The sequence below is a fragment of the Phyllostomus hastatus genome, unplaced genomic scaffold (assembly GCF_019186645.2).
Source record: "Phyllostomus hastatus isolate PE091 unplaced genomic scaffold, TTU_PhHast_1.1 phas_contig_90, whole genome shotgun sequence".
In the NCBI taxonomy this organism is placed as follows: domain Eukaryota; kingdom Metazoa; phylum Chordata; class Mammalia; order Chiroptera; family Phyllostomidae; genus Phyllostomus; species Phyllostomus hastatus.
The window spans coordinates 9,696,067-9,721,687 of record NW_025333984.1 but is presented as its reverse complement, the minus strand read 5'-3'; the positions used below and the strand labels follow the sequence as shown (position 1 = coordinate 9,721,687).

The window sequence follows — 25,621 nt, the reverse complement described above, 5'->3', positions numbered from 1 at the left end:
GTAAATGGTTCCCTGATAATCTTCCCAGTTTGTTAAATAAAACATGAAGGTAGTGATTGTAATGAGGAGAATCTTTTCAAGCAAATGTGATGAAATCCATTAATTCAGTGATTTATTGAGCTCCAAGTTGGTGCTAAAGTGGATAAGATAATCAATCTCCTTGCCCTCTCAAGGTGTTCATAATATAGTCCACCTTGACTGCAGCTTTTGCACCTGACACTATGCTAGGCATGATTCAGTTTGATCTCTCAGTAACCTTGTAAGAAAGGTGGTGGGATCCATTTTACACCCAAGCAAACTTGAACTGAAGAAGGGATTCAGTGACTTGGTCACACTTAAACAACTTCAGTGTCAGAGTATTAATTTGATCTGAATTTAAGAATCTTGTGCTTTCTCTACTGTTGTACTTCGCAGAACTAAAATTGGACTTCATTTGGAAGAAACACCAAGAAAAGGAATTTAGAAATTGAAATCCTTAACTACAGTCAAAATTGATATGAGCAATTAGAGATTTCCTTGCTTTTTCATTTGTTTATCTAAAGTCAGGAAAACTTTAGGCATTTGTTTCTTTGGTCACATACTAGATTTGCTGAAAGGTGTTACTTAGTTTACTAAAATAATGAAATAGCAATGTAAATCATAATGTTCATATTTTTGTCATTTAACATTTAGAAAAATTGTAATTTGAGGCCACAGATAGGGATCTAATAATTATTTATAGAAAACTTTTGGCATTGTTTTTATTGCATATGTGACAACTAACGAGGTAGTAGTTCAGTTGCTTCTACTAAAATTAGGAAAATGAGCACATGCATGTATGTCTGTAGTTTTGTACTACTACCACATGATGGCAGCAGTTACATAACTGAATGCTCAGTCTTTAAAAGGTTATATATCTTTACAAGTCTTTGACCATACATACATGTGTAAGTTTATACTGGTTTATTTTTAGATATACATTATTAAACTTTACCTCATACTGCCTCAATAACAGCTTAAGAAAATGGAATGATGGAAATTTTTAATGCAAAAATCTGTTTGCCCTTATACAGTAGCCTACATCTGTTTTTACTTAAGCCTGTGATAAGTGAGTCATTAAAACAATAGTAAAATTGGAACTTAAATCTTTTTATACCCAGTTCTAAGATTCTGTATGTGAAGCAACCGAGAGCAGCCTAGTATAGATACTTTGGGTTATTACTAAATAAACCCTAAGTATATCTTTTGTAACATGGTATCTACATAATTCAGAAATGCAAGCAGTCAGGTTGGGGATGAATATACATAAGATTCTAGATTTATGATTTAGTTAACATTATATCTGGAAAGAACATTGGTTTATCCCACTGTACCACTGTTGGCTGTCTGCTACTAGTGCACCAGTATTGCCACAACATACCACAGCTTGCTATTTGTACTTTTTACATATATACTTGTTTATTAGTGTTGAGACCAGAAACAGGAGTAGTTTAGATCAGCACAAAAAGAGAATGCGTCACTAATGTCATTTTTCTCCTGTGTTGATATTCTCTTATTACAAATGTCTGTAGCGTAAGATTGGTAAAATAATCACTCAGTATGATGGAGCTACTTTAATGTTCTAATAGAAGAATCTACTGAAAACTCAGTTTGTACCAACAAAGATTCTGTTCAGGTGGTTTTTAGTTAGGCACTCTGTTTGGAAAGAACTTGAGTTCATCTTCATGCCACACTCTGTGCTAAGAATTGCTAACTAAGATTTTATCCTTTCATTCATCATCAGACCTTCCCTTACCCAGAGTCACAAGTGCTATAGCTAGAAGGGACCTATACACATCTAGGCCTGTTTGGTGGAAACATTCTAACCACCCAAACTCTGACTCTGACCAAAAAAGGAAAACCATGAACCTTGTTGGAGGGTAGGGGAGAACAAGGGGTGAGCAGTAGTGGTGGTGGTTTTGACGGATGACAGGTAAGAAGTGGGGTGAATTAATCCTCTCTTCTCAATGCTGGGGATTCCAAACAATTTACTTAACTATTCACTACAGGGAGGCTGCAGTCAGACAGATACTAGTTGCCTGGTTGGAAAACACACAATTTCTTCAGAGCAAAACAATTCATGAGTTCTATGACTTTTGCTAAAGTGAAATTTAATTTACAAGTAAGAGCCCTCTGTAATCCCAATCTTAACTCATTACCTCTGGGTTTTAATATCAATTCTTACTAGCTTATTATAGTATTTAAAAATACTACTTAATTATCATAAGAAATGCTGGATTGTAATTGGAAAGCCTAACTTTTAGTATGTGCAGCTCAGAGGTACATCTTGTTCTTATTTAATGAACAAGGGGAGTAGCTCCATTCATCATCTGCTTTCCTTTTTTTTTTTTAAGTTAGTGACAAGTAATTATTAGATTTTACCTAAATTCTTTTCCCAACTGTAATGGAAAGAAAAGAAAGCATCAGTATACCTATGTTTGCCCCGATTTCACCTTACTTACTTGATTTCTTAAAATTTCGTAATTCTGTCCTTTCACTCAGCCCATATTTTCTAAAGAAAACTTCCTGTTTTATACATACTGGTATTATTCTTAGCTGTTTTCATTCTGCATGTTCAAATGCCTTTTTAAAGAACTATACAAACTTCACACTGCAAATGACTTAGTTTGCAAGACATCCTTAAATTCTTTGCAGCAAACCTGTGCCGGAAGTCTATGTCAAGAAGCGCACATTTGTTTGTTCATTCAACAAGTGTTGAGTGCCAGTGTTCAGGGCGTTATCTAGGCATTGGGGTGTGTTTAAACATATAACTGATACATGGTTCCTGCTGCTAGTTATATTTGTCAGGTAAGTAACATCTTAATTAGGCCTGTTGTTACTCCGTTATATATCAATGGTCATTACAATTTTAGAACTGCATATCTAAAGGGGGGGTTTCAAAGTAGTTTTATTAGCATGTTATTAAAATTAACATTAATCAAGTGTGGTAATAATTTACAGATATATTTTATAAAGAAGTGAATGACAATTTTAACAAGATTTTTTTTTCCTCTCTCTCATTAGGTTCTTGGGGTGTCAATGTTTTAATACCAGTACACAATTAAATCTCTGGTGAAGTCATTTTCTAAGTGGAAGACGAAATTTTAAAATAAAGTGTGGTAGATACAGTGAAATCCTGTACAGATTTTTCTCTAAGGAGAATATGACATGCTTATGTTCACCAAGATCAAGTGCATTGAGGGGCAGTTTTGTTTGCCTGAAAAAAGTAAAGGACAAGTAAACAGTTTGATGATAAGCTACAGTTTTTCTTAGAAAGTAAATATTTTATTTATGCGCTGTTAGTTGGCTTTTGAATCAATTATTTCATGCTTTTTTTAAAAAGAAAATATAACAATCTGAAGAGGCATTTGGTACAGACATGAATTCTCTCACATTTATTTACTCGGTGTACTAAGTAATGATGACCTCTGCTGGATTTCTGTTTACATCCAAAGTTAAGGATGAATTTATTCCCCTACCCTGAAAGTATAGGATAGAATTGTTTTTAGCATTCTAAATTTAAATGCTTAAAACATCAATCAAGGCTTTCTTTTAAATATTGTAATTGTGGAGAAAAGTAAACTTATAAGCAGAACTTTTACAATTTTTTCATCTAAAATGTATTTTAAGATATTTTTAAAATTCAAGAGCTTCTCTATACTTTTCAGAAATATCCAGATGCAGTGAACTGCCAGAAGGTAACCAGTCTCAAACATGCTTATCCCATTATCAACCCTGAAAGTTTGCTTGTCCTTTAAGATAAAAATGTAATGTTGTGATATTCCTTCCAGTAGTGCCACTGTATTTTGTCTCCAAATAAAAGAAGCTTATTGTAGTATGTTTGCAGAAAAATTCTAAACAAAAATTATACAGCTTATTAGAGTGTGGGAATAGGGTTCTAAATTTTAAATAAAATTATATATATATATAAATTGGTGCTGATTTTATAATTGCGCAGTTTGTTTAGTTTTTTCTTACTTTTAAATTCCAACTTAAAATTATGAGGTTTCAGAAATATATTGAAAGTTTAACAATGTTTAAAAATAGAAAAGCATGAGTGTTCATGCTTTAAAATGATTTTTAAATTTGTATTTTATATTGTTTTATCTATCTGTCTTTGCAAGCAGTCTTCAGGTTAAAGATACTTCTAACAGGTTACAGTACATTTCCTCTGTATGTAAATTAGGTGGGATAATAGAATTCATAACCCATAATATTCTTTGAAAGCTAAGCTTTAAACTTCATTTTCTGTCCTTTCACAAATAAATTAGTTTAAAACAGAAAGTGGCCACTTGCCATTTTGACATCAACTCATTTTGCGAGGCTTAGGCAGCTAGACATCGTTTAAAACAAAATATTAACTTATATTACATGTGTATCTTTTGTCAGTCGTCTCTCAGTTCTTGAGGTATATTATTTTAATCATTCCATGCCTTAATATGCTTGCAATACAAGGATATCTTCAAAGGGGTGAATACCAAAAGGCTTCCAGTTCTTAGACTCAGAAATCAACAAGCATTGGGCTGTGGTAGCCAAAAACCATAGATTAGCTAAAAGATCATGATGAAATACAATTATTTTATTAAGTCATGGTTAATGAATGAAACCAAACTTGTTTAACAGATTTTCCACCAACAAACACTGTTATGTGCAAAAGTATTGCCTATGTTGTTTTTCACACCACTGCATTTACTAGAACTGCTGAGAGGACTGTATATATGATTTTAAACCTAAGTTGATTTTTTTCTCACTCTTGAAAGGAGTACTTCTTTGTGAAAGCAGTTCTTACAGCTTTGTTTTCAACCAGCTAAAAATGTTTTATATATTACTCTAACCTGTTGTCCTCCACATTCTATTGTCCTAATTGTACTGTTTTCTGATTTGTATTTATGTCTTGAGACAGTAACTTTTTGAATAAAAGTAAACCTACAGTGTGTTGTATGTTTTATCTTTTATAATTGAAAGGAGGGTGGCTATAAATGGTTTAGAAAGTATATCTATTATCACACCATTTTACATGTTTAGGTAGGAGTAATTTATAGGAAACATTGACATTTTATGTATTTTTTAAAAATAAGACTAAATTCCTAATTGGCGTACTACTTTAAAGTAGAAACCCATGGCCATTATTACTTCAGTTTTTATCTGGTATGGGTTAAGCACTGTTTGTTCATCCAGGATACATTTGAGTGCCTAGGATGTGCTGGGCATGTGTTAGAGATCTAATGGTAAACAAGATAGACAAGGACCCCCCACCAATAGATATAGTGTGGCAAACAAATAAGGAAATCTAATAATAATGAGGAAATAATAATAAACTTACAATAGGTGCTATCAGGGTGTGCTTAGCTAGAGAGTGTGTGTGCGTCTAAGTAAAACCTCTCAATTCAAGGGCTTGTGCTTGGAGGTAAGTGAAAGCCAACATTTGAAAAAAGAGTTCAGTAATTGAACTCTTACTGAAAATTCTTACAGTCTTTAATGTGTTAGCAAGATTTGCATTGTACTCTGATTTGCATTGTAAACTGATTCAAAGCAGTGTAACACTAGCAAATTGGTCATTTGGGCTAGTTTGTAGAACGTAGTGTAAGACCAGTCCTCTGTCATTGGGGTTCAGAATTGAATATACTAAGTGATAGTGAATCGCTGGGCACTGTTTTAAGTGGTTTACATGCAGTAACTCACTGAACATGATGCAAATGTGATACATGTTGTTATCCCCCAGTCTACCTCCTCTTTTTTTTTTTTTTTAATCAGGAGGCAGTGAGAAAAATGAGGCACAGAGAAGTTAAAAGACCTCAGACAAGGTTATATGGTTAGTAAGTGATGGCTGTTTTCCTGAGAGCATTGGAAGTGTCACTTAAGGATAGTATAGGTACTTGCATAAAGATACAGTGGCATGTTCTTTGTGCCATGGTGAGGAGATCGGGCATCTTTAATTGAGTGGTGTGAATCAACATTGTCTTTAATATGCTACCCAGCTGTCTTCTCTAAAGAGAGTATAAATTAAATCTGAGCCTTGAGTCCATCAGTAACTATAGAGTTAGTAGTTTCTAGAGTTGAGAGACAGGAGAAGAAGAGTAGGATAACCCAAAAGAGATGCCTTCAACATGCTGCCACAAAGGGAATTTATAAGGATTTACATGGATGAATTCCAGGTCAAACACATTATTCTGGTAGCTGTAATCATCCGAAGAAAATGAGGCAATAAAGCCCAACGCCTCTGGTTATGAGGAAACTGAGTGATGAAGTTCACTAAATACCACTTCAGGTCAACAAATTTTTGACTACTGTGTGCCTGGCCTTGTGCTAGCTGCTGAGCAAAGCCCAATAAAACACTTTGTTTTCAAATTGATTACAATTCCACTGGACGTTGGGATACAGATGTAAAACTAGTAAAATGGAGTAAGCTCAGTGTTTTTACTGAGTGGTAAGGGAGCTCAGAGGTATTTTCCTTTTTTCTTTTGGTATAAAATTCATATACAGTGAAATACACAAACTCTTAAGTACATATTTTTTGAGTTAACAAATGCTTAGAGCTCCTGAACCCAAGCCCCAATCAGAGGTTTGAACATGACCATTAACCCAAAAAGTTCCCTTATGCGCCTTACCAATCAATCTCCACTTCCATCCCTTCTGTGGAGGCAACAACTGTTGTTTCTTGCCACCGTCAATCAAATTGGGGTCTTCTAGAACTTGATGTAAATGAAATCATACAGTAGGTATTTTTGTACAAGTTTTCTTTCACTCGACACATTTCTGAGCTTTATTCATGTTGTGTATCAGCTTATTCAGTAGTTGATGGACATCTAGATTTCCACTTTGAAGCTTTTATGAATAAAGCTGCTACTTGAGTTTAATTTTAAAAGTTGAGTGGAGCAGGGTGAACATGGCTGAAAATTCCAGGCAAAGGGGGCAGCATAAAGGACCATCGGAAGTACAAACTCTTAATAACTGCTTAGGGGTGAGTGGGGCAAGACTAGAAGATAGTTGGTCATCCTACCACCTTTAAAAATGACAGGAAATGAGAGGGAGGTGGGGAGGGCTGGTTTCGTGGGCTGGGATGGGAGTAAAAGAAAATTGTACTTGAACAACAATTTAAAAAGTGACAGGCATTCACAACTGGTACTTTTGGTGACTTAAGTGTTACATTGTTCTCAGAATTGGCAAATACCCTAAGAAGTAGGGTGCCTTTAAATGAATTGTGGTTGATTAATTTAACAATATGGATGTTTTAGTCAAATTAGGCCTTAGTCTACCAATGAGAAAAAATGCTTTTCCTGCAGTTTATCATTTGTGTAGTTGTATTAAAAATGAGCTGTAAATTCTTAAAAAGTTGGTTCCTCAATTGAAGTCAGTTTGAGGCTTGATAGTGTGAACTTAAAATGAAAAGTCAGCTACTTAACTTTTTTTTTAACTCTCTACCATCTTAAGTTGAGGATAAGAGTGAGGAATTTAGTGATTCTAGCAAGGTAGCTTTTAAATAATTTTACAGTACTTACAACAAAATTATAGTTAATTTTGAAGAAATAATAGACAGTACTTGTTGGGCGTTTACTGTGTGCCAAACACTTTAGAGTGCTGCTTCAGTGGTTAATTCCTGCGGCATATGTATAGTTGACATTATCTACATTTTAAAGATAAGGAAACGATGCATAAGTTAAATTCACTCACCTCAGGGCACACAACCCAAGTGATGGCCTCCAGATTTGAGGCTGGGCCATCTAACTCCACAGTCCATGCTCTTAACCACCTCTTTTCATCTTTGTGCTACTAAATGTACCCACGTGGTTACCTCTGTATTCATATACTGCATTTTCTTTCTTTACAGTGGATAAGCGGTTATTGTATGTAAGACTCTGGATACCCCTTTTTGCCCTCCCCAGCATTATTAGTTTCCCCTTCACTTGGTTTATTTGTAACATACAAACATCTCCCATCTTCAAAACTAAACATGTTTCCCTAGGCACTGCCCCGTTTCTCCCTCTTTGCTGCCTGGACTTCCTTTTCTCCCAGTCCCCCTTGAATACACAGTAATTGTGCCTTCATCCTTACCACTTCACTGGAATTCTCTGATGATTTTCATTTTGCCAAATTGACTTAGCAGTATTCCCTAACCTATCTACAGAGTCTAATTTCTCTTTCAAGTTTCTTCCTCTGTACCCCAGGCTAATCCCTCAATGGCAGGTCGAGAGTGGTGCCCTTCTGGTGGAGTGCTGGAGATGCCTTTATTTGGCAGCCATCTCTCAGGAAACCGGCAGAAAGCCATTCCCGTTTGGCTTTCCCAAACCTCTCGTGATAGTAATTGAACTTGGAACTACCATAGTAAGTCCCCAGTCTCCATAGCTGTCAGAGTCTAGCTTATGCCCCATGGAAACTTCCCTGTATTTCCCTGTCTCCTTGTTAGTCGAGCAACCAGTTTCATCATCTTCCCCTCTGCAAATGGCTATGCTGGTGTGTTGAGAGAAGATTGGATGGGGTGTTATGATTAAGCTTGGAACAGAGCCTGGCACTCAATTTCACACCTGCCAAAACCTGTTTGGGTCAGATTCATATTTTCCGATTCAAATCTTTTTGTTTTTTTAGGTTTATTTATTTTTTAGACGGAGGGGAAGGGAGGGAGAAGGGGAGAGAAACATCAATGTGTGACTGCCTTTCACGCTCCCCCTACTGGGGATGTGGCCTGTGCCAGACTGGGAATCAAATCACCTACCTTTTCATTAGCAGCCCACGCTCAACCCACTCAGCCACACCAGCCAGGGCACACTTATGAATCTCTTGGGATGAATGTCCTTTGTACCAAGTTCCAGTGTAAGTGTAGGCACATTTGAGTAGCCCTTCACAGCATTTAAAGGTTTATCTGACATGCTCCCTAGGGTTATATACTTTGATGTCAGTAGTTTTTTGTTTTGTTTTTAGATTTTATTTATTTATTTAGAGAGTGAAGGGAGGGAGAAAGAGAGAGAAACATCAATGTGCGGTTGCTGGGAGTCATGGCCTGCAACCCATGTATGTACCCTGGCTGGGAATCGAACCTGCGACACTTTGGTTCGCAGCCCATGCTCAATCCACTGAGCTACGCCAGCCAGGGGCTAAATTCTATCATCTTTAACACATGGCTTCTAAGGTGGTTTGGTTCATCCTACTAGCCCACAGGAGGTGAGGAGAGATTATGGTACAGTGAGTCAGGCCGGAGAATGGCGCCCATCACTTCTGTTCACATTCCATTGAAGAGAATTTAGTTATATGGTCACACCTAATTTGGGGTGGGGGGCGGCACTCAGGAGAGCTGGAAAATATATTCTAGCCTTTGTCCAGGAAGAATGGAAGAGTGAATTTTGGCAGACCACTTGTAGTATCTTATCTGCCTTAGTCTCTCTTCTCTGGCTGTCCATGTACATCCTTCTTGCCATTCCTAGGATATACTCCTTTTCTCAAGGGAAACAACCCAAAAGTTCTATTCAGGTATTGTATGTGTCTCAAAGTCTAGTTTCTCTGGGTTAAACTCAGTCTTCTACCATCAGGTCCAGATAATGGATATCCTCTAACCCCCAATATAAAATGGTGGAGCGTAGAATCTCCACAGTGACTCAGAAAAGGGAAGGATGAAAAATGTATCAGCAACTGATCCATAGGAAACCTGCTAGACAGAGATGTTGAAGACTTCCTGCCCTGGCAGTGGAGCAAGTCCTTTGGTCAAATTCTGGTTCTACTCTGTGGATGGGATTTCCTTACCCTTTGTCTTTGTATCATCCTCCCTCTGAAAGTTTTATCTTCCACGGCCACCTCTGAATTGGACAATGGCAATAGTCTGTTTTGTTTGTCAGCATCCTGCTTTAAGGTAATCTGATCTGTATTAGCTGGTGTAGGAGATGCTTCTGTTACAAGATCCCACAATGACTTACCTACAGTGGTTCACAGAAGTTTCTTTTTCTCTTCTTTTTTTGCTCTTCTCCAGTCTAGGGTAGCAAGCTATTCTAGCTTAGGGTGTGACTCCTCAATTATCTGGGCTGAAAATGAAAAGTTCTCTCATTTTTTTACAGCCTTATTTTTTTTCAGCAGGTATCTCATTACCTGGAGTTCAATATTTACCAGTTTCTTCTTTTGATGTAAATTTTCTATATCACCATATTTTTCAGACCATAAGATGCACCTTGGTTTTAGAGGAGGGAAATAGGAAAAAAATCTGAAGCAAAAAATGTAAAATATTTAATAACATAAGGTAATATTTCACCAATGTAAATGTAAACATAACAGCAGCATTAACAACCATTATTCCTCCCAAATTTGGGGGGATGGAGTGCATCTTATAGTCCAAAAAATACGGTAAATGTTTTATTTTGAAATGATATCATATATGATTTCTTTGCACTCTCTACTCTTTACCCAGATTCCTAGTGCTAGCACTTTATCATATTTATCATTCGCAGTGTGCAATTTTTTTCTGAAAAGTTAATGTTGCAGAAATGATGCCCTTTTTAGCCCTAAGCAATGTGTATTTCCTAAAATACAAGGAGGTTCACTTACATAACCACAGTACAATGAACAAAATCAGGAAATTAAGACTGACACACCCTATCGTTTAATCTACAGACTTTTAACTCAAATTTTCCCTACTGCTCAACTAATGTTAAACTGCACATCAAGAGAAAACACATCTGGTCCAGGAACTAATTTGTGATGGCACATTGCATTTAATTCTCATGTCTCTTTAGCCTCTTTTAATCTAGAAACATCCCTACGTATTTGTCTTTTATGACATGGACATTTTTGAAGAGTACAGGCTAGTCACTTTATTAGACAAGCTCAAACTGGCTGTCCCGTCAATATGTCCTCATGATTAGGTAGATAGATTCAGGCTATGCTCTGTTTGCAAGAATACTGCAGAAGTAACGTATGCTCGGTGCATCATATCAGGAGGCACAAGATGTTGATTTATCTGGTTGCTGGTAATTTTAACATTGATTACTTGGTTGAGGTGATGCCGGGTTTCTCCACTGTGAAGTTTCTCTTTTTTTTTTTAATCCAAAATTGGTAAGTATTTCGTGGGGAGATACTTTGAGTCTACTTAAATATCCTGTAACTCATCAACTTTCTTGCCTGAATTAATTATTACTATTTATATCAGTATGGACTCAGAAACATTTATTTTAAACTATGCCTAAAATTCATTAATATCTACTTATTTTCTTGATCAGATTGGCCCAGATTTGGCTAGTGGGAGTCCTTTCACACTAGCTCCTGTGTTTTTTTGACATGTTTTCATTTTTTTGATCATTTCATTACTTTTTAGTACCAGAAGATATTCCAGGCTCATTTTGTACATTCCCTGCCCATCCTTAGAATCAGTCATATCTCCAAGAAGTCCCAGTTCCTTTTATTGGAGAATGGTATTTAGAAACCAGGCTGTGGGATCCACGAGTGTGCATTGGTACTATATCCATACGCACAGTCTGTGCATCCCTTCCCCCTGCCACTACCATCGCCATGTGGTTATGTCATTCATTTGACATACAGTTAGGTGCATTTATTGGTTTATACTGCATTTTGAAGTTCTCAATTCTTATTGATTTTATTTATTTCTGAATATATGAAACATAATTAGCATGATTCCAAAAGTCAAAACTAGACACAAATATATACTTAGAAAAGGCCCACTGTTAACTCACAACTCTTTCTATTCCATTCATATCCACCATGCTTTCCGTCCTGTTCCCACTCACTCCCTGTTTCTGGTTTGTGTTTCCTTTTGCAAAAATAAGCAGATACATGGTTATTTTCTTATTTTCCATTTTTACTACCCTTGCATGCTTTTTTACTTAATATTTCCTACAAATCACTCATATCATTGAAGGAGTCTCATTCTTTCTTGCAGCACATAATACTCTACAGTTACCACTCCTATGTGTGGGCATTCAGGTGGTTTTCATTGTTTTGCATTCACAAAAAATGCTACAGTGAACAACCAAGTGTATATATGTTTTTGTATCATTGAAGGTATATATCTGCAGAGTAAATTCCTAGAAGTGGAAATGGTAAATGCCTTTTGATTTTTGTTAAATATTGCCAGGTTCCCCACTCCCTAAGGGCTATACAAATTTGCATTTCCACCAGCATGTGGTACGGATGGATGAGTGCCTATCTGCAGCCTCACCAACAGACTGTTGTCTTTGTAATTTTTGCCAATCTGATAGCTGAGAAACATATTTATTGTCATTTCAATTTGCATTTCTGTTTAAGTGAGGTTGAACATTTTTATTAGGAGTCAGTTATGTCTTTTTTTAAAATGAATTGTTTGTCTTTTGCTAATTTTTTTGGTGTTTTCCCTTCAATTTCAAACAATTCTTTAGATGTTAGAGATATTTACCCTTTGTCTTTGATATATATTGCAAATATTTTCTCCATGTTTGTCATTTGTATTTAACTTAAATGTTTTTTAAAACCTTTATGCGGTCAAATGAGTCAATCTGGACTGCATCTGGATTTTGAGTCAGAAAACCTTTTCCTATGCCCAGGATATACAGGAATTCAATTTTTTTCTAGGACTCACATAGCTTAATATATTTATTCAGATCTCTGGTCCATTTGAAGTTAATGGTGTGAGGTATGAATCTAATTTTATCTTTTTCCAAATGGCTATCCTGCACTGTTTATTAAAAGTTCATCTTTGCCCCAGTGATTTGAGATGTCACTTTTATCATATACTAAATTTCTCTATGTACTCAACCTCTGTTTCTGAACTTATTCTGTTTCACTGGCCTATCTGTGTATTCATGGGGGTAGTACCACACTTTTATTTATAAAGGCTTTATAGTATGTTTTAATATCCTATATGTGATTTCCTTTTTAGTGTTTTCCAAGCTATTGTTGCATGTTTATTTTTCCATCAGACAGTATCAACTTGTCTAAGTCCATTAAAAAACTTTTTAGTATTTTATTGGGATTGTGTTAAATTTAAAAACTGAGAACTGCCATCTTTATGATGTTCTGTTCAAGAACAGAGGATATGTTTCCATTTGTTCAAGTCTACTTTGTGTCTTTCAGGAGTGTTTTAAAAGTTTTCCTCACATGGGTTTTGCACATTTCTTGTTAAGTTTATTTCTAAGTATTTAAACTTTATTATTGCAGTTTTTAAAAGATTGCATTTATTTATTTATTTTTAGAGAGGGGAGAAAGGGAGGGAGAGAAACATTGATGTTCGAGAGATGCATTGATCTGATCGGTTGCCTCTCTCGCACCCCCAACTGGGGACCCAGCCTGCAACCCAGTGATGTGCCCTGACTGGGAATCGAACTGGCAACCTTTTGGCTTGCAGGACAGCACTCAGTCCACTGAGCCACACCAGCCAGGGCTATTATTGCAATTTGAACAGGGTCTTTCTCTATCATTATCTTCTGTAACTGATTATTACTTGTATACATGAAGACTATTGATTTCTATATCTTAATTTCATATTTTGCTGCCTTACTGAGTAAAATGTGTTGGAACAACTGGATAGCCATATGAGAAAAAAATTAACCCCAATCCCTATCTTACACCATGCACAAAATCATTGTACGATGGATTACAGAAATAAAGCTTCTAGAAGAAAACAGGAATATCCTCGCAATGTGGCAGAAGGCAGAGGTTTCTTAAGACATAGACGAGTAGTATCTATCAAAGAAGAAAATCAATAAACTATACTATCAAAACTTAAAATTTCTGCTAATGAAATGACACCAATGAGAAAAAATATGAGCCAGCCATAGACTGGGAGAAAACATTCATGAAACATCATCTGAAAAAGGACTGGTATCCGGGATATATGAAGAAACTCAGGACAGATCAATGATCTAAATATCCAGTAAAAAGGGGGCAAAAGATTTGAATGCACACAATAGAAGATAGATGAATGGAAAGTAAACCATATTTTAAATAGGTGAAATTCCTGGTATGTTAATTATATCTCAATTTTTTTAAAAGTAGTTATGTGGGGGCCAAAGTAATTCCATGCAGGCAGTTTTCTTGCATTTAGGGATCCCAGGGGTACATTTTAGATTAGAGGTATGAATGGACTTCTTAGCCTCCAGGCCTCTATATATTTGATTTCTCTCAGCTGAGTTTTTGATAAGTTGAGCAACTGGGTTTGAAGGAATGCTATCTGACACTCGTTACAGCACAGCTATTCTGTGTTTGCCAAAAGTACAGAGCCATGTGTTTTAAAAGTCAACCCGAGTGAAAAATGAGCCAAACAAGAATCGGTCCTAGAATAGAAAGCCACTGCCCTTCATAATGGAGGCAGGCCAAGGGAATACTCAGTGTCAGGGCCAATATAACTCTCAAGAAATTAGTTGTGATTTGCTTTAGCGTATGGATGAACCAGACCCAAAATTCTAAGCTAGAGAGCAACACTACTGTAATTCTAGGCTGGAAAAAATGTAGCGGGGTAACCAAATCTCAGTCTTGAAAAAGAACAGGAAAGATGAGCTTTGAACAATGTAAGTTCTGGATCAGCCAGCCACCAAAGAGAAACTAGTGACAAGTAATGCCTAGGTAACTGAAGAACTGACCTGCTGGATGGGCTTGTTAGTGCTGCACTTGAGAGATGTTGCGGCACATCTGCCAAAAATGGTGGCTTTGATTTTCTAAGGGTTAGTTTGAAGCCCTTTATTATTGTCATTCCTAGTTTGTGACAATACTTTGTACATGTGGGAATAGACAAAGCACTTATATTCTTATTTCAAAATCATACTGCTTTATAAAGGTACACCTAAAATTGAGAAGGAGATAGAACACATGCCTGGTGAATGAATCAAAGTTTACAGCAGGTTAAATGAAATATTTCCAGTGATTGCGGTATTCCTATTTAATTGGTGTTTAGAGGTGCACTGAATACACATTTAGGTAAAATGCTAAATGGTCAAGGGTTAGAATCAGTATTACCTGAAGCCAAGGCCAAATTAACACTACCATAAAAAAACATGTAAATAAATCCAAAATTTTGTTGAAAACTTATTAAAACTTTTGCTAAAAATAAGGCTTTCACATTTACTTTTTTTTTAAACATTACACTGGAGAAACACAGTTCTCGGCACTGTCAGTTTTGTGCACAGCTTGAAGAAAATGCTTTCTGGATATTCTTAAAACAGACAATTTTGTAAATTTTTTATTGTTGTTCATTTACACTTGTCCCCATTTTTACCCCATTGCTCTCCCCTGCCCTGCCCACCAGCCCCATATTCAGTCCCCCTCTACACATTGTCCTTCTCCATCGGAGCTGTTTGGGTTCACAGCAAAATTGAGTGGAAGATAGAGATTTCCCATATACCTTATGCCCCCACACCTTCATAGCCTCTGCCATTACCAACATCCGTACCACAGTGGTACATTAGTTACACTCAATGGGTCCGCGCTGGCACATCATTATCACCCAAGGTACACAGTTTACATTACAGTTCACTACTGGTGTGGTGTACACTGTATGGGTTTGGACAAATGTATAATTATGTGTACCCACCATTGTAATATACACTGCCCTAAAATTCCTCTGTGCTCCTATTCACCCTTCCCCCTCCCTCACCCCTGGCAACCACTGAACTTCTTACTGTTTTTATAGTTTGACCTTCTCTAGAATGTCATACAGTCTGTAGACTTTTAAGATTGGCTGGTTTTACTTAGTAATATGCATGTAAGTTTCCTCCATGCATTTTTATGGCTTTATAGCTCATTTTTTTAAAATTTTAAAAAGATTTTATTTATTTTTATTTATCTATTTTTAGACAAAGAGGAAGAGAGAGAGGGAGAGAAACATCCATGTGTGGTTGTCTTTCACATGCTCCCTACTGGGGACCTGGCCCACAACACAGGCATGTGCCCTGACTGGGAATCAAACCGGTGACCCTTTGGTTTGCAGGTTGGTGCTCAACTCACTGAACCACACCAGCCAGGACTATAGCTCATTTCTTTATAGGGCTAAATAATATTCCGTTGCCCAGTTATACCACAGTTTATTTATCTATTCACCTGAAGAACAGACATCTTAGTTGCTTCCAAGTTTTTGCAAATATGAATAAAACTATAATATCCATATGCAGGTTTTTGTGTGGATGTAAGTGTTCAGACTTTTAGTGAGCCTGTCCCTCTGGACTGTGCACTTTGCATGTGCTTCTCAGATTATTCTTTGCCCCCTCTCCCCCGCCACCCTTAGGTGGGACAGAATGGCTAGAGTGGGCTGGAATTGAGTATCTCCCTTCTCCAGGTGAGTTAGTCTCTGATTAAACCCCAGCAGGTTAGGCTCTGGTTTATTAGTTTCTTCTGAGTGCAGAGCTTGTTAAGGAGAACAGAATGCTCTGGCGCTTTTCAAAATGGTTCCTTTTCCCCTCCCCTTGCCAGAAGCAGGGGCAGGGGGGATTGTTCTCTGATAATCACTGAGAACCTGGCAGAGATCCAGGAGGTAAAACTCACAAAAGTGGTGGGGGACCCCTCATGGCTGGGTCCCCCTGGAATTTTTAAGGGTCAGACTTGTCCACACTGAGCCTCCAGGAACTCATCAATTACTGTTCAGGTTTCCCTACCTCAGCACTGGTTCCCACAGAGGTTTCTGTTTGGGTAATGGGATTGTGGAGGCTTCTTCTTGGGGTAAGTTAAGATGCTCTGTATTCACCTGTTAGTCTTTCCTACTTTGTGAGCAACAATTTGCCCTGTGACCTCATTTCTCTTACAGATGTAAGAAGAGTTGTTGATTGTTCAGTTTGTTCAGATTTTTACTTTTCAGGATGGTGGAATAACTTCCAAGCTCCTTACATGCTGGACTGGAAACTAGACCTGTATTGTTAGTAATCTCTGAGACCCTTTAGGTCACAACTGTGTCTTAACCCTTGCCATAAACTCAGCAATTTACTTAACTTGGAACATAATAGGTGCTCACCTAGCATTTGTTAAGTGAGAAAATAAATGAATGAAAGAATGAGTGTTGGCAAAACAATTTTCAGATTTTTCCAGCAAGACTTTATAGCCCCCACCTGAACTCCCCAATTCTGTGTCCAAATATATAGAATCAAATATAGGAAAATAACCCTTTTTCCTCTTAGTAGCAACTTACAAGCTTCTTTCATGCTGTACTGGAAACTGAAAATCTTGCTTTCTGAGCATTTTCAGAGGCAGTTTAAAGATTGTTGCCCTCGTTTATGTTTTTATTTCTGGTATTTTGTATGCCCTTGGTATTCTTTCTTTCGACTAACTTTTATTTTAAATCACATTTGTTTTATTTTATTTGCTAATATAACATACAGTAAAATTGGCCTTTTTTGTGTACACTTCTATGAGGAGTTCATTAACCACTCAATGGAGTTATTTTTCTGAACACCTCCTTCTCCACCATCTCCCTGGTCCTTTCTGATTCTTGGAGCTCCCCTATTTAGTCTTCTAGCCAGAATGCTGGGATTTAGTTACTCTGTTTTGCTATGTACTTCTTGTAACTGTGTCCATGTCTGGGGAGAGAGAAAAAAACAATGGTGGTTTGTTTGGAACAACCTTGTCCTAAAGAGGAAGGTACCCCTCCCTCAAAGTTTTAGGCCCCTTTAGGTGTCTGTTACTGCTGCTGTCAGTGCTGGTGCCCTTGCCACCACAGTGTTGCTTAGGGTTGCCAGTTTGATGGCACAATACTTTGAATTCTTGTCTTCTTTTCTGAGATGTCTACTAGCACTTACTTTACAGAGTCCTCAAAATGCTGATCCATGCATTCTATGCAGGCTGTACAGCTCTATTTAGAGAGAGAGAGGGAGAGAGAGAGAGAGATGGAGAGAGAGAGGGAGGAAGAAAAGAAGGTGTTTCTACATCTAAGCAGGAATGGAAACCAGCCCTTGGTATTTTATAAAATCATTTGACAAAAAATTTGCCTTTTAACTATAGATGTAGATATGTGAGACTAGAGTGAGGTAGTAGAGTCAAGATAGGAAAATCAGGGGATCCAAGATGGCAGTGGAGTTAGGTGAAAGTTACACTCACCTCCTCCCAGGACCTAACTAGAATTACAACTAAAATATTAAAAAATCAAACTGAATAACCAACTAAAGACTAGCTGAACAGATCTTTTTTTTTTTAATAATTTCTTAACATCATCCACTACTCAGTGTTGTAGTGGGTTTTTTTTTAGATTTTATTTATTTTTTTAGAGAGGAAAGGGAGGGGGGAGAGAGAGAGAGAGAAACATCAATGTGTGGTGTGCGGTTGCTGGGGGCCATGGCCTGCAACCCAGGCGTGTGCCCTGACTGGGAATCGAACCTGCAAGGACACTTTGGTTCGCAGCCCACGCTCAATCCACTGAGCTACACCAGCCAGGGCTGAACAGATCTTATAACCAAGGATTTACAGAAGAAGCCACATCAAGACTGGCAGGAAGGGAGGAAGCACGAAAAGGGCTGGCCCTGCACCACAAGTGGTGGTTAAGAATCTGGAGGGGAATCTCAGCTGCAGAGTTTCCCCGAGAGGAGTGAGGGGTCTCAATCCCATGCCAGACTCCCCAGCCCAGGGTTCCGAGCTGGGAAGAAGCACCCATATAAGATCTGGCTGTGAAAATCAGTCAGGATTCTGTCAGGGTAAGATAAGAGGCTCCTAGAAATTCAGACTTCCTCTTAAAGAGGCAAGGCACAAAATCTCATTCACAGCCACTCACCCTGGGCTCCTGCAAAGGGTGGGCAGACTAGACAAGAGTCATGTAAGTTCAGTGGCTTGGGGAAATAGCTGAAGGGACAGCTGCTAGAGTTCCTGTGCTCGGTCCTTCTACCACACCACTCACAGACACCATATTTCTTAGGTCAAGCACTCCCCTCCTTATGGCTTCAACCTGGGGGAATATAATAGCCCCACCCTCATGACTCCCTGTCCCCCACTCTGCTGAGCTTACGCCCTGTGGAGGAGTTAGCTGCCTGGGCCCAGGGTGTAGCAGTCTGAGTGGACTCGGAGGTGTCACTGACTGGGTTCTGTAGCTCTGGGGCAAGAGCCATTCCTTCCCAATTCCTGAAAGCCTGACCAGTACCTCCCTCTCTTGGGAGGTCCACTAGCCCCACTCTCCCAACTTGCAGCAGCCCGTCCTGCTGCGTTCCAGTTTCCCAGCAGAACCAGGGACAGACTGAGTTGTGTGGCTCTAGGAAAGGGGCCATTTATCTCTCACTCACCCAAATGGAAACACCATTCATGTGCAGTGCTCTCTATTCACACAGCCAAATCTTGGTCTGTTTGGGCCTATCTCAAGGAACAAACAAACAAAATCTCACATAAACAATCTAACTTTACAACTAAAAGAACTAGAAAAGAACAACAAACAAAACCCAAAGTGAATGGAAGAAAGGAAATAAAGATCAGAGCAGAAATAAATAGAGTCTAAAAAAATAATACAAAGGATCAGGGAAAACAAGAGCTGGTTCTTTGAAAAGTGAAAAAAGATGAATAAATCTTTAAGCAGACTCATCAAGAAAAAGAAAAAGGACCCAAATAAATAAAATTAGAAATGAAAGAGGAACAGTAACAACTGAAACTGTTACAGGGTGCAGCCAAGAGGGGGGACCCCAAATGGGCATTTGAAATGGGGTCCAGAACTTAAGGTGTCCAGGAGATTTTAAGATGTCTCCAACCCCCCCTGCCCAGGGTGTGGGTTGGGGGAAGAGACAAATGGAGCAGGGCCATTGAGAGCTGTTTTGCATAGCAACAGCCTTGCAGCTACCCTCTGGCATGGACATTTAACATATCTGTAGCCTTTGGCTGGTCGCTTAGATATTTTAGATAGCTGTGATCATCTCTGAGCCAGGGGAATGGAAGTAACTTCCCCACCAACACGTGACTGGGGCAGATCCCCCCAAGCTACAGTGCCTGCGTGGGAGCTCGGAGAAGATTGGCTCCAGGACATGGGGCCACACCTGCCCAGACTCAAGATGGCAGCCCAGTAAAGCTGGAAGGATACGAGTTCCGGCATGTGAAGCCGAGTGTGGGAGGAGTCGGAAATGAGGCTGCAGAGGAAGATTGGCTGCGGGGATTTAAAACCCAGACTTGGCGGCCATTAGAAAAGAGAACCATGCGCAGCCCTGAGAAGGAGAACCAAGCGTCTTTAGCAGAGTGGAGACTCCCGCATCCCTGAGGAGAGAGAACCACGCGGCTTTGACGGAGTGGAGACTCTCCCCTTCCCACAGCCCTGAGGAGAGCCATGCACAGCCCTGAGAGGGAGAATCACGAGGCCTGGACAGAGTGGGGACCCCCACAGCTTTAGAAGGGGAACCACCACCTGGTTTTAGCAGAGATCCTGGCGACTCAGCCGAGGGTGCCAGGAACCCAGGGAGGTCTCCCAGTCGAGATGGAGGACTAACTAAGAACCAGAGGACTGTCTGAGCCATGGACTTCATTTTCCTTCCCTGAGATACGGTACTCTGGACTGGGCAAAGGGGGAAGGAAGGAAGGACTGTGACTGTGTTTGTGGGTGTTTTAAGGGACTTTGGGATTTTTGATAAAGACATTAGGTCACTGCTTTAAGTTTGTATAGCATTAAATAAACATTTCCTTTCCTTTTCACGAATCTCTAGCATTGAGAGATGTCTTTCCTCTGGCGGCGGACATAATGGACCCGGGGCCTTCTTTCAATAATAGTATATTGTCTCAGGCCCCCCTTGTTCTGTTCTGTAACAAAACCACAGAAATGCAAAGGATTATAAGAAAAATTGGACAGATATATGCAAAAAATAAAACTAGATCACCTTAAACCAAATACAAGAATAAATTCAAAGTGGATTAAAGGCTTAAATGTAAGACTCAAAACCATAATACTCCTAGAAAAAAGCACAGGCAATGAAATCATACATATCTCTTAGCAATGTTTTTTCTAATATCTCTCCTTGGGCAAGGGAAACAAAAGAAAAAATAAATAAATGAGACTACATCAAACTAAAAAAAAAATTTGCACAGTAAAGGAAACCATCAACAAAATAAAAAGACAGCCCACTAAAAGGAAGAAGCTATTTGCCACTGATACATCTGATAAGGGGTTAATACCCAAAATTTATAAATAACTCATGGAACTCAAAGCCCCCCAAAACAAATAGTCCAATTAAAAAATGGGCAAAAGACCTGAATATGCAGTTAAACAAAGAGGACACAAAGATGCCAATAGACGTATGAAAAATGCTCAATATTACTAATCAGAAAAATGCAAATAAAAACCACAGTGAGATACTACCTCACACTTGTCACAATGGCCATAATAAACAAATCAACAAATCACAAGTGTTGGAGAGGTTGTGGAGAAAAGGGAACTCTAGTGCACTGTTGGTGGGACTGCAGACTCGTGCAGCCGCTGTGGAAAACAGTATGGAGGTTCATCAAAAAATACAAAATGGTACTGCCTTTAAGACCCAGCAATTCCACTTTTGGGTATATATCCAAGTAAATCCAAAACACTAATTCAAAAGAATATATGCACCCGTATGTTCATTGCAGCATCATGTAGAACAGCCAAGATATGAAAGCAGCCCAAGTGCCCATCAATAGACAAGTGAATACAAAGTGGCAGTACATACAAATATATGCAATGGAATATTACCCACAAAAAAGAATGAAATCTTACCATTTGTGACAGCATGGATGGACCTAGAAGGTATTATGCTAAGTGAAATAAGTTAGTCATAGAAAGACAAATACCATATGGTTTCAGTTATATATGGAATCTAAAGAACAACATAAATGAACAAACAAAATTGAAACGGACTTAGATACAGTGAACAGACTGATAGTTGCCAGAGAGGAGGAGGGGCTGGGGAAGCTGGCTGAGTAAGGTGAAGGCATTGAGAAGTAGATAATTGTTGTTACAAAATAGTCATGTTATAAAGTATAAAGTACAGCACAGGGAATATAGACAATAGTATTGTAATAACTATCTATGATGCCAGGTGGGTACTGGAAATATCAGTGGGGGAGACACTTTGTAAAGTATATGATTGTCTAATCACTATGCTGTACACCTGAAACCAATACAAAATAATATTGAATGTAAGCTGTTATTGAAAAAAATTTTTTATTGAAAAAAGATAGGAAAGCTCTTCCTAAAAGTGACCTGAGGTGACCTCTGAAAATAGTTTTCTAATTCTCTTGACTCCCAAACCTCACAAAATCATGCAAATCAAGAGGTTCAAATCTTCATGTTCACTTTATAAACACTCATGAAACTGTCCAGACCATCAGGTTTATGTATATCTGAAAAGCCACCAAGGATCTGAAGAATGTCATTTTACAGAAGCAATGTGTGTCATTCTGTCATTACAGTGGTGGAGCTGGTAGGTTTGCCTAGGCTAAACCATGGGGATGCAGGGTCGGTGGCCCAAAAAAGTGCTGAACTTTTGTTGCACGTGCTTAAAAATGTGGACAGTTATGCTGGACTTAAGGGTTTAGATGTAAATTCTCTGGTCATCGAGCACATCTAGGTGAACAAAGCTCCCAAGATGCAGCACAGAACTTACAGAAGTCAGGGGTGGATCTATCCATTCATGAGCTCTCCCTGCCACACTGAGATGATCCTCACTGAAAAAGAGCTGATTGTTCCTAAACCAGAAGAGGAAGGAAGTTGTACAGGAAAAGTTGTTCCAGAATGAACAAACAAACAAACAAACAAACAAATAAATTTATGGCTCAGGAGTAAATTCAACATGAAATGCTAAGAAAGAAAAAAGTAAGATAGGAAAATCATCTATGCATTTCCATCTATATCTCAGTATTCACTGCATGCATACATCTAGTCAACTCTCAGAAGCAGATTTGCCGACCTGACCTACAGCTGCCCATAGACACATGAAGGAGCCCAGCTGAGCCCAGACTAAATTGCCAACTCCAAGAATTGTGAGTCAAAAAATAGTTGTTAAAAAGAAAATGGTTGTTATAGTAAGCCACTAAGTTTTGGGGTAGTTTGTTTTTTGTTTTATTGGGTTTTCTAAACATAGCAATAGCTAACTGATACTTTAAGCAAGTAAAACAAAAGCATCAATCCATTGTGCTAATTAAAAAAAAAAGATTTGTGAGTATTTCTCTGGGTCCTTGTGTACAATGAAGAAAACAAAAAAGTAGCACATCTAATAGTATCATCAATCATTTTGTGCACAGTAGAATATAATTTATATAAAACATTTTCTAATAACTTAATTTCCAGTAGAAACTTAGTACTTGGGGTTCATAGCTTGGGAAAATCTCAAAAAATCTTTCAATTTCAAGTACTAAAAAATGTTCTACAGTCTATAAGCATTATTGCCACAAGTTTTGTTTAGATTTTTGAAGTGTGCTTACTGATAATCAGACAAACTTTGGCCACCTCACTTGTCTCTAATACTTTCTTCTCTTTATTGTCATTACATTCTTTATTACTGTTTGGATAGAATGTGATTTATCATGGATGAAGTATATGATTTTGATGTTTTTCTTCCTTACGAAATTTTGAGGTGGAAAAGTTCACTTTTAACTGTTGTGTTATCCTCATAAGCTATGAGGATTTTCTTTCTTTTTTTTTAAAGATTTTATTTATTTATTTTTAGAAAGGGAAGGGAGGAGAAAGAGAGAGAGAAACATCAATGTACGGTTGCTGGGGGCCATAGCCTGCAACCCAGGCATGTGTCCTGGCTGGGAATCAACCTTGCGACACTTTGGTTCGCAGCCCGCGCTCAATCCACTGAGCCACGCCAGCCAGGGCTGGCTATGAGGATTTTCAAATAAGACTTTCTTAAAACACTAATGGCCTTATTTATCATTAAATAAAAATTAAATACAGTTCTTAAAGGTTATTTTGTTTATTGTTGTGAATGCTAATACAAAAATTCTACAAAGATTATAATTATATCCAATTTTTATTTTTGTCTTATATTTAAAAGTTATTGCCTCAAGAGGATATGATGCTCTTAAATGTACTTGTTCATTACATGTTTTCTTAATATTTGTATTGACTTACCTATTTACCTATTTAACTGTAAGTTCCTAATAATTATATTTGTGTATAAAATTAAAAGCTTTCATACTCATCATCATAGCATTTTACTATTGCCATAATAAATGTGCATTTATACTTCAAATGACAAAGAATTCAACATATAAAGCACATAGGGAGATTTTCACCTGTATTTGAAAACACATGTTCAGATATTAAAAATAAATATGTCATATTCTTTGTTCATATTACTAACATTTTTATACTGATTATATATAATGGTAGCATACATCCTGCACATGTACTGGGGTAGCAGAAGTGATGGTGAGGTAGACATTTGGATAGGGTAAGGCCATAGCTGAGAGAAGATTTTGGCCGAATACTTCAGTGTACCCCTACAGTTGACAGTCACTTATTTCCCTGCTCCAGAACTTTCCTGGATGATATGACTTGGAAAAGTGTTGATGATTTGAATCCATAACAACGCAAAGAGGCACATGATAAAAATCTGCTTCGTTCTGCTCCATTTCCACATAGCATCAAGTGTTTTCTTTTATTTTAATTATATTTTGTTGATTATGCTATTACAGTGGTCCTGATTTCCCCCTTTGTTCCCTTCCACCCAGCACCCCCCACTACCTCAGGCAACACCTCCACCATTGTTCATGTCTGTGGGTCATGAGTATAAGTTCTTTGGCTACTCCATTTCCTACACTGTACTTTACATCCCCATGGCTATTCTGTAACTACCTATTTGTACTTCTTTCTTAAAAAATATTTTATTTATCTAGTTTTAGAGAGGGGAAGGGAGGGAGAAAGAGGGAGAGGAACATCAATGTGTGTGGTTGCCTCTAATGTGACCCCTACTGGGGACTTGGCTGGCAACCCAGGCGTGTGCCCTGACTCGGAATCAAACTGGCAACCCTTTGGATCACAGGCTGGCACTCAATCCACTGAGCCACACCAACCAGGGAGTTTTTGTACTTCTTAATCCTCTCACCTCTTCACTCTTTCCCCTGTACCACCAATATCCCCCACCTATCTGGCGACCATCAAAATGCTCTCTGTATCCATGATTCTGTCTCTGTTCTTCTTGTTTGCTTAGTTTGCTTTTTAGATTCAACTGTTGATAGGTATATATTTATTGCCATTTCATTGTTCATAGTTTTGATCTTCTTTTTCTTAAATAAATCCCTTTAATATTTCATAATAAGAGCTTGGCGATGATGAACTCCTTTAGATTTTTCTTGTCTGGGAAGCAGTTTATCTACACTTCAATTTTAAATAAGAGCTTTGCTGGGTAGAGCAATCTTGGCTGTAGGTCCCTACTTTTCATGACTTTGAATATGTCTTGATACATGAAATTTAGTATTCTTATGTTTAGTGTTAGGTGGCTGTAGAGGTCGGTGCCTTATAGAAATAAATATATTTTCACATTTATTATTGCTGGTGGTTCCATAAGGGCACAGATCGTTGCTGTCCTCTCCACCAGTGTATGTCCAGTGTCTTGCACTGCCTTCGGCACATGGGAGATATTTTTAATAGGTACGATGGATTTTGTAATGGTTAGACACTTTTTAAAAGAAGTATTTTACTGGGATAGGGAGTTGACCAATTTAATATTTTTTTCTAAACCTGTCAGATGGTATTCTTTTTCAAATATAGGCACCTTGTCTGGGAGAC

At 38.1% G+C, this 25,621-nt stretch overlaps 1 protein-coding gene across 8 annotated transcripts in view; it reads left to right on the top strand.

The window, feature by feature from the left end:
- STAG2 (stromal antigen 2) overlaps nt 1-4,949 on the top strand; it is a 125,948-nt gene extending 120,999 nt beyond the window's left edge. For all 8 annotated transcript variants that reach the window (XM_045852180.1, XM_045852174.1, XM_045852179.1 and 5 more), the window contains one exon: nt 3,043-4,949. In XM_045852180.1, coding sequence (XP_045708136.1) covers nt 3,043-3,066 — 24 coding nt within the window. In that variant the 3' untranslated portion in view covers nt 3,067-4,949. The remainder of the gene's footprint in view (nt 1-3,042) is intronic.
- The last annotated feature ends 20,672 nt before the right edge of the window (nt 4,950-25,621 follow it).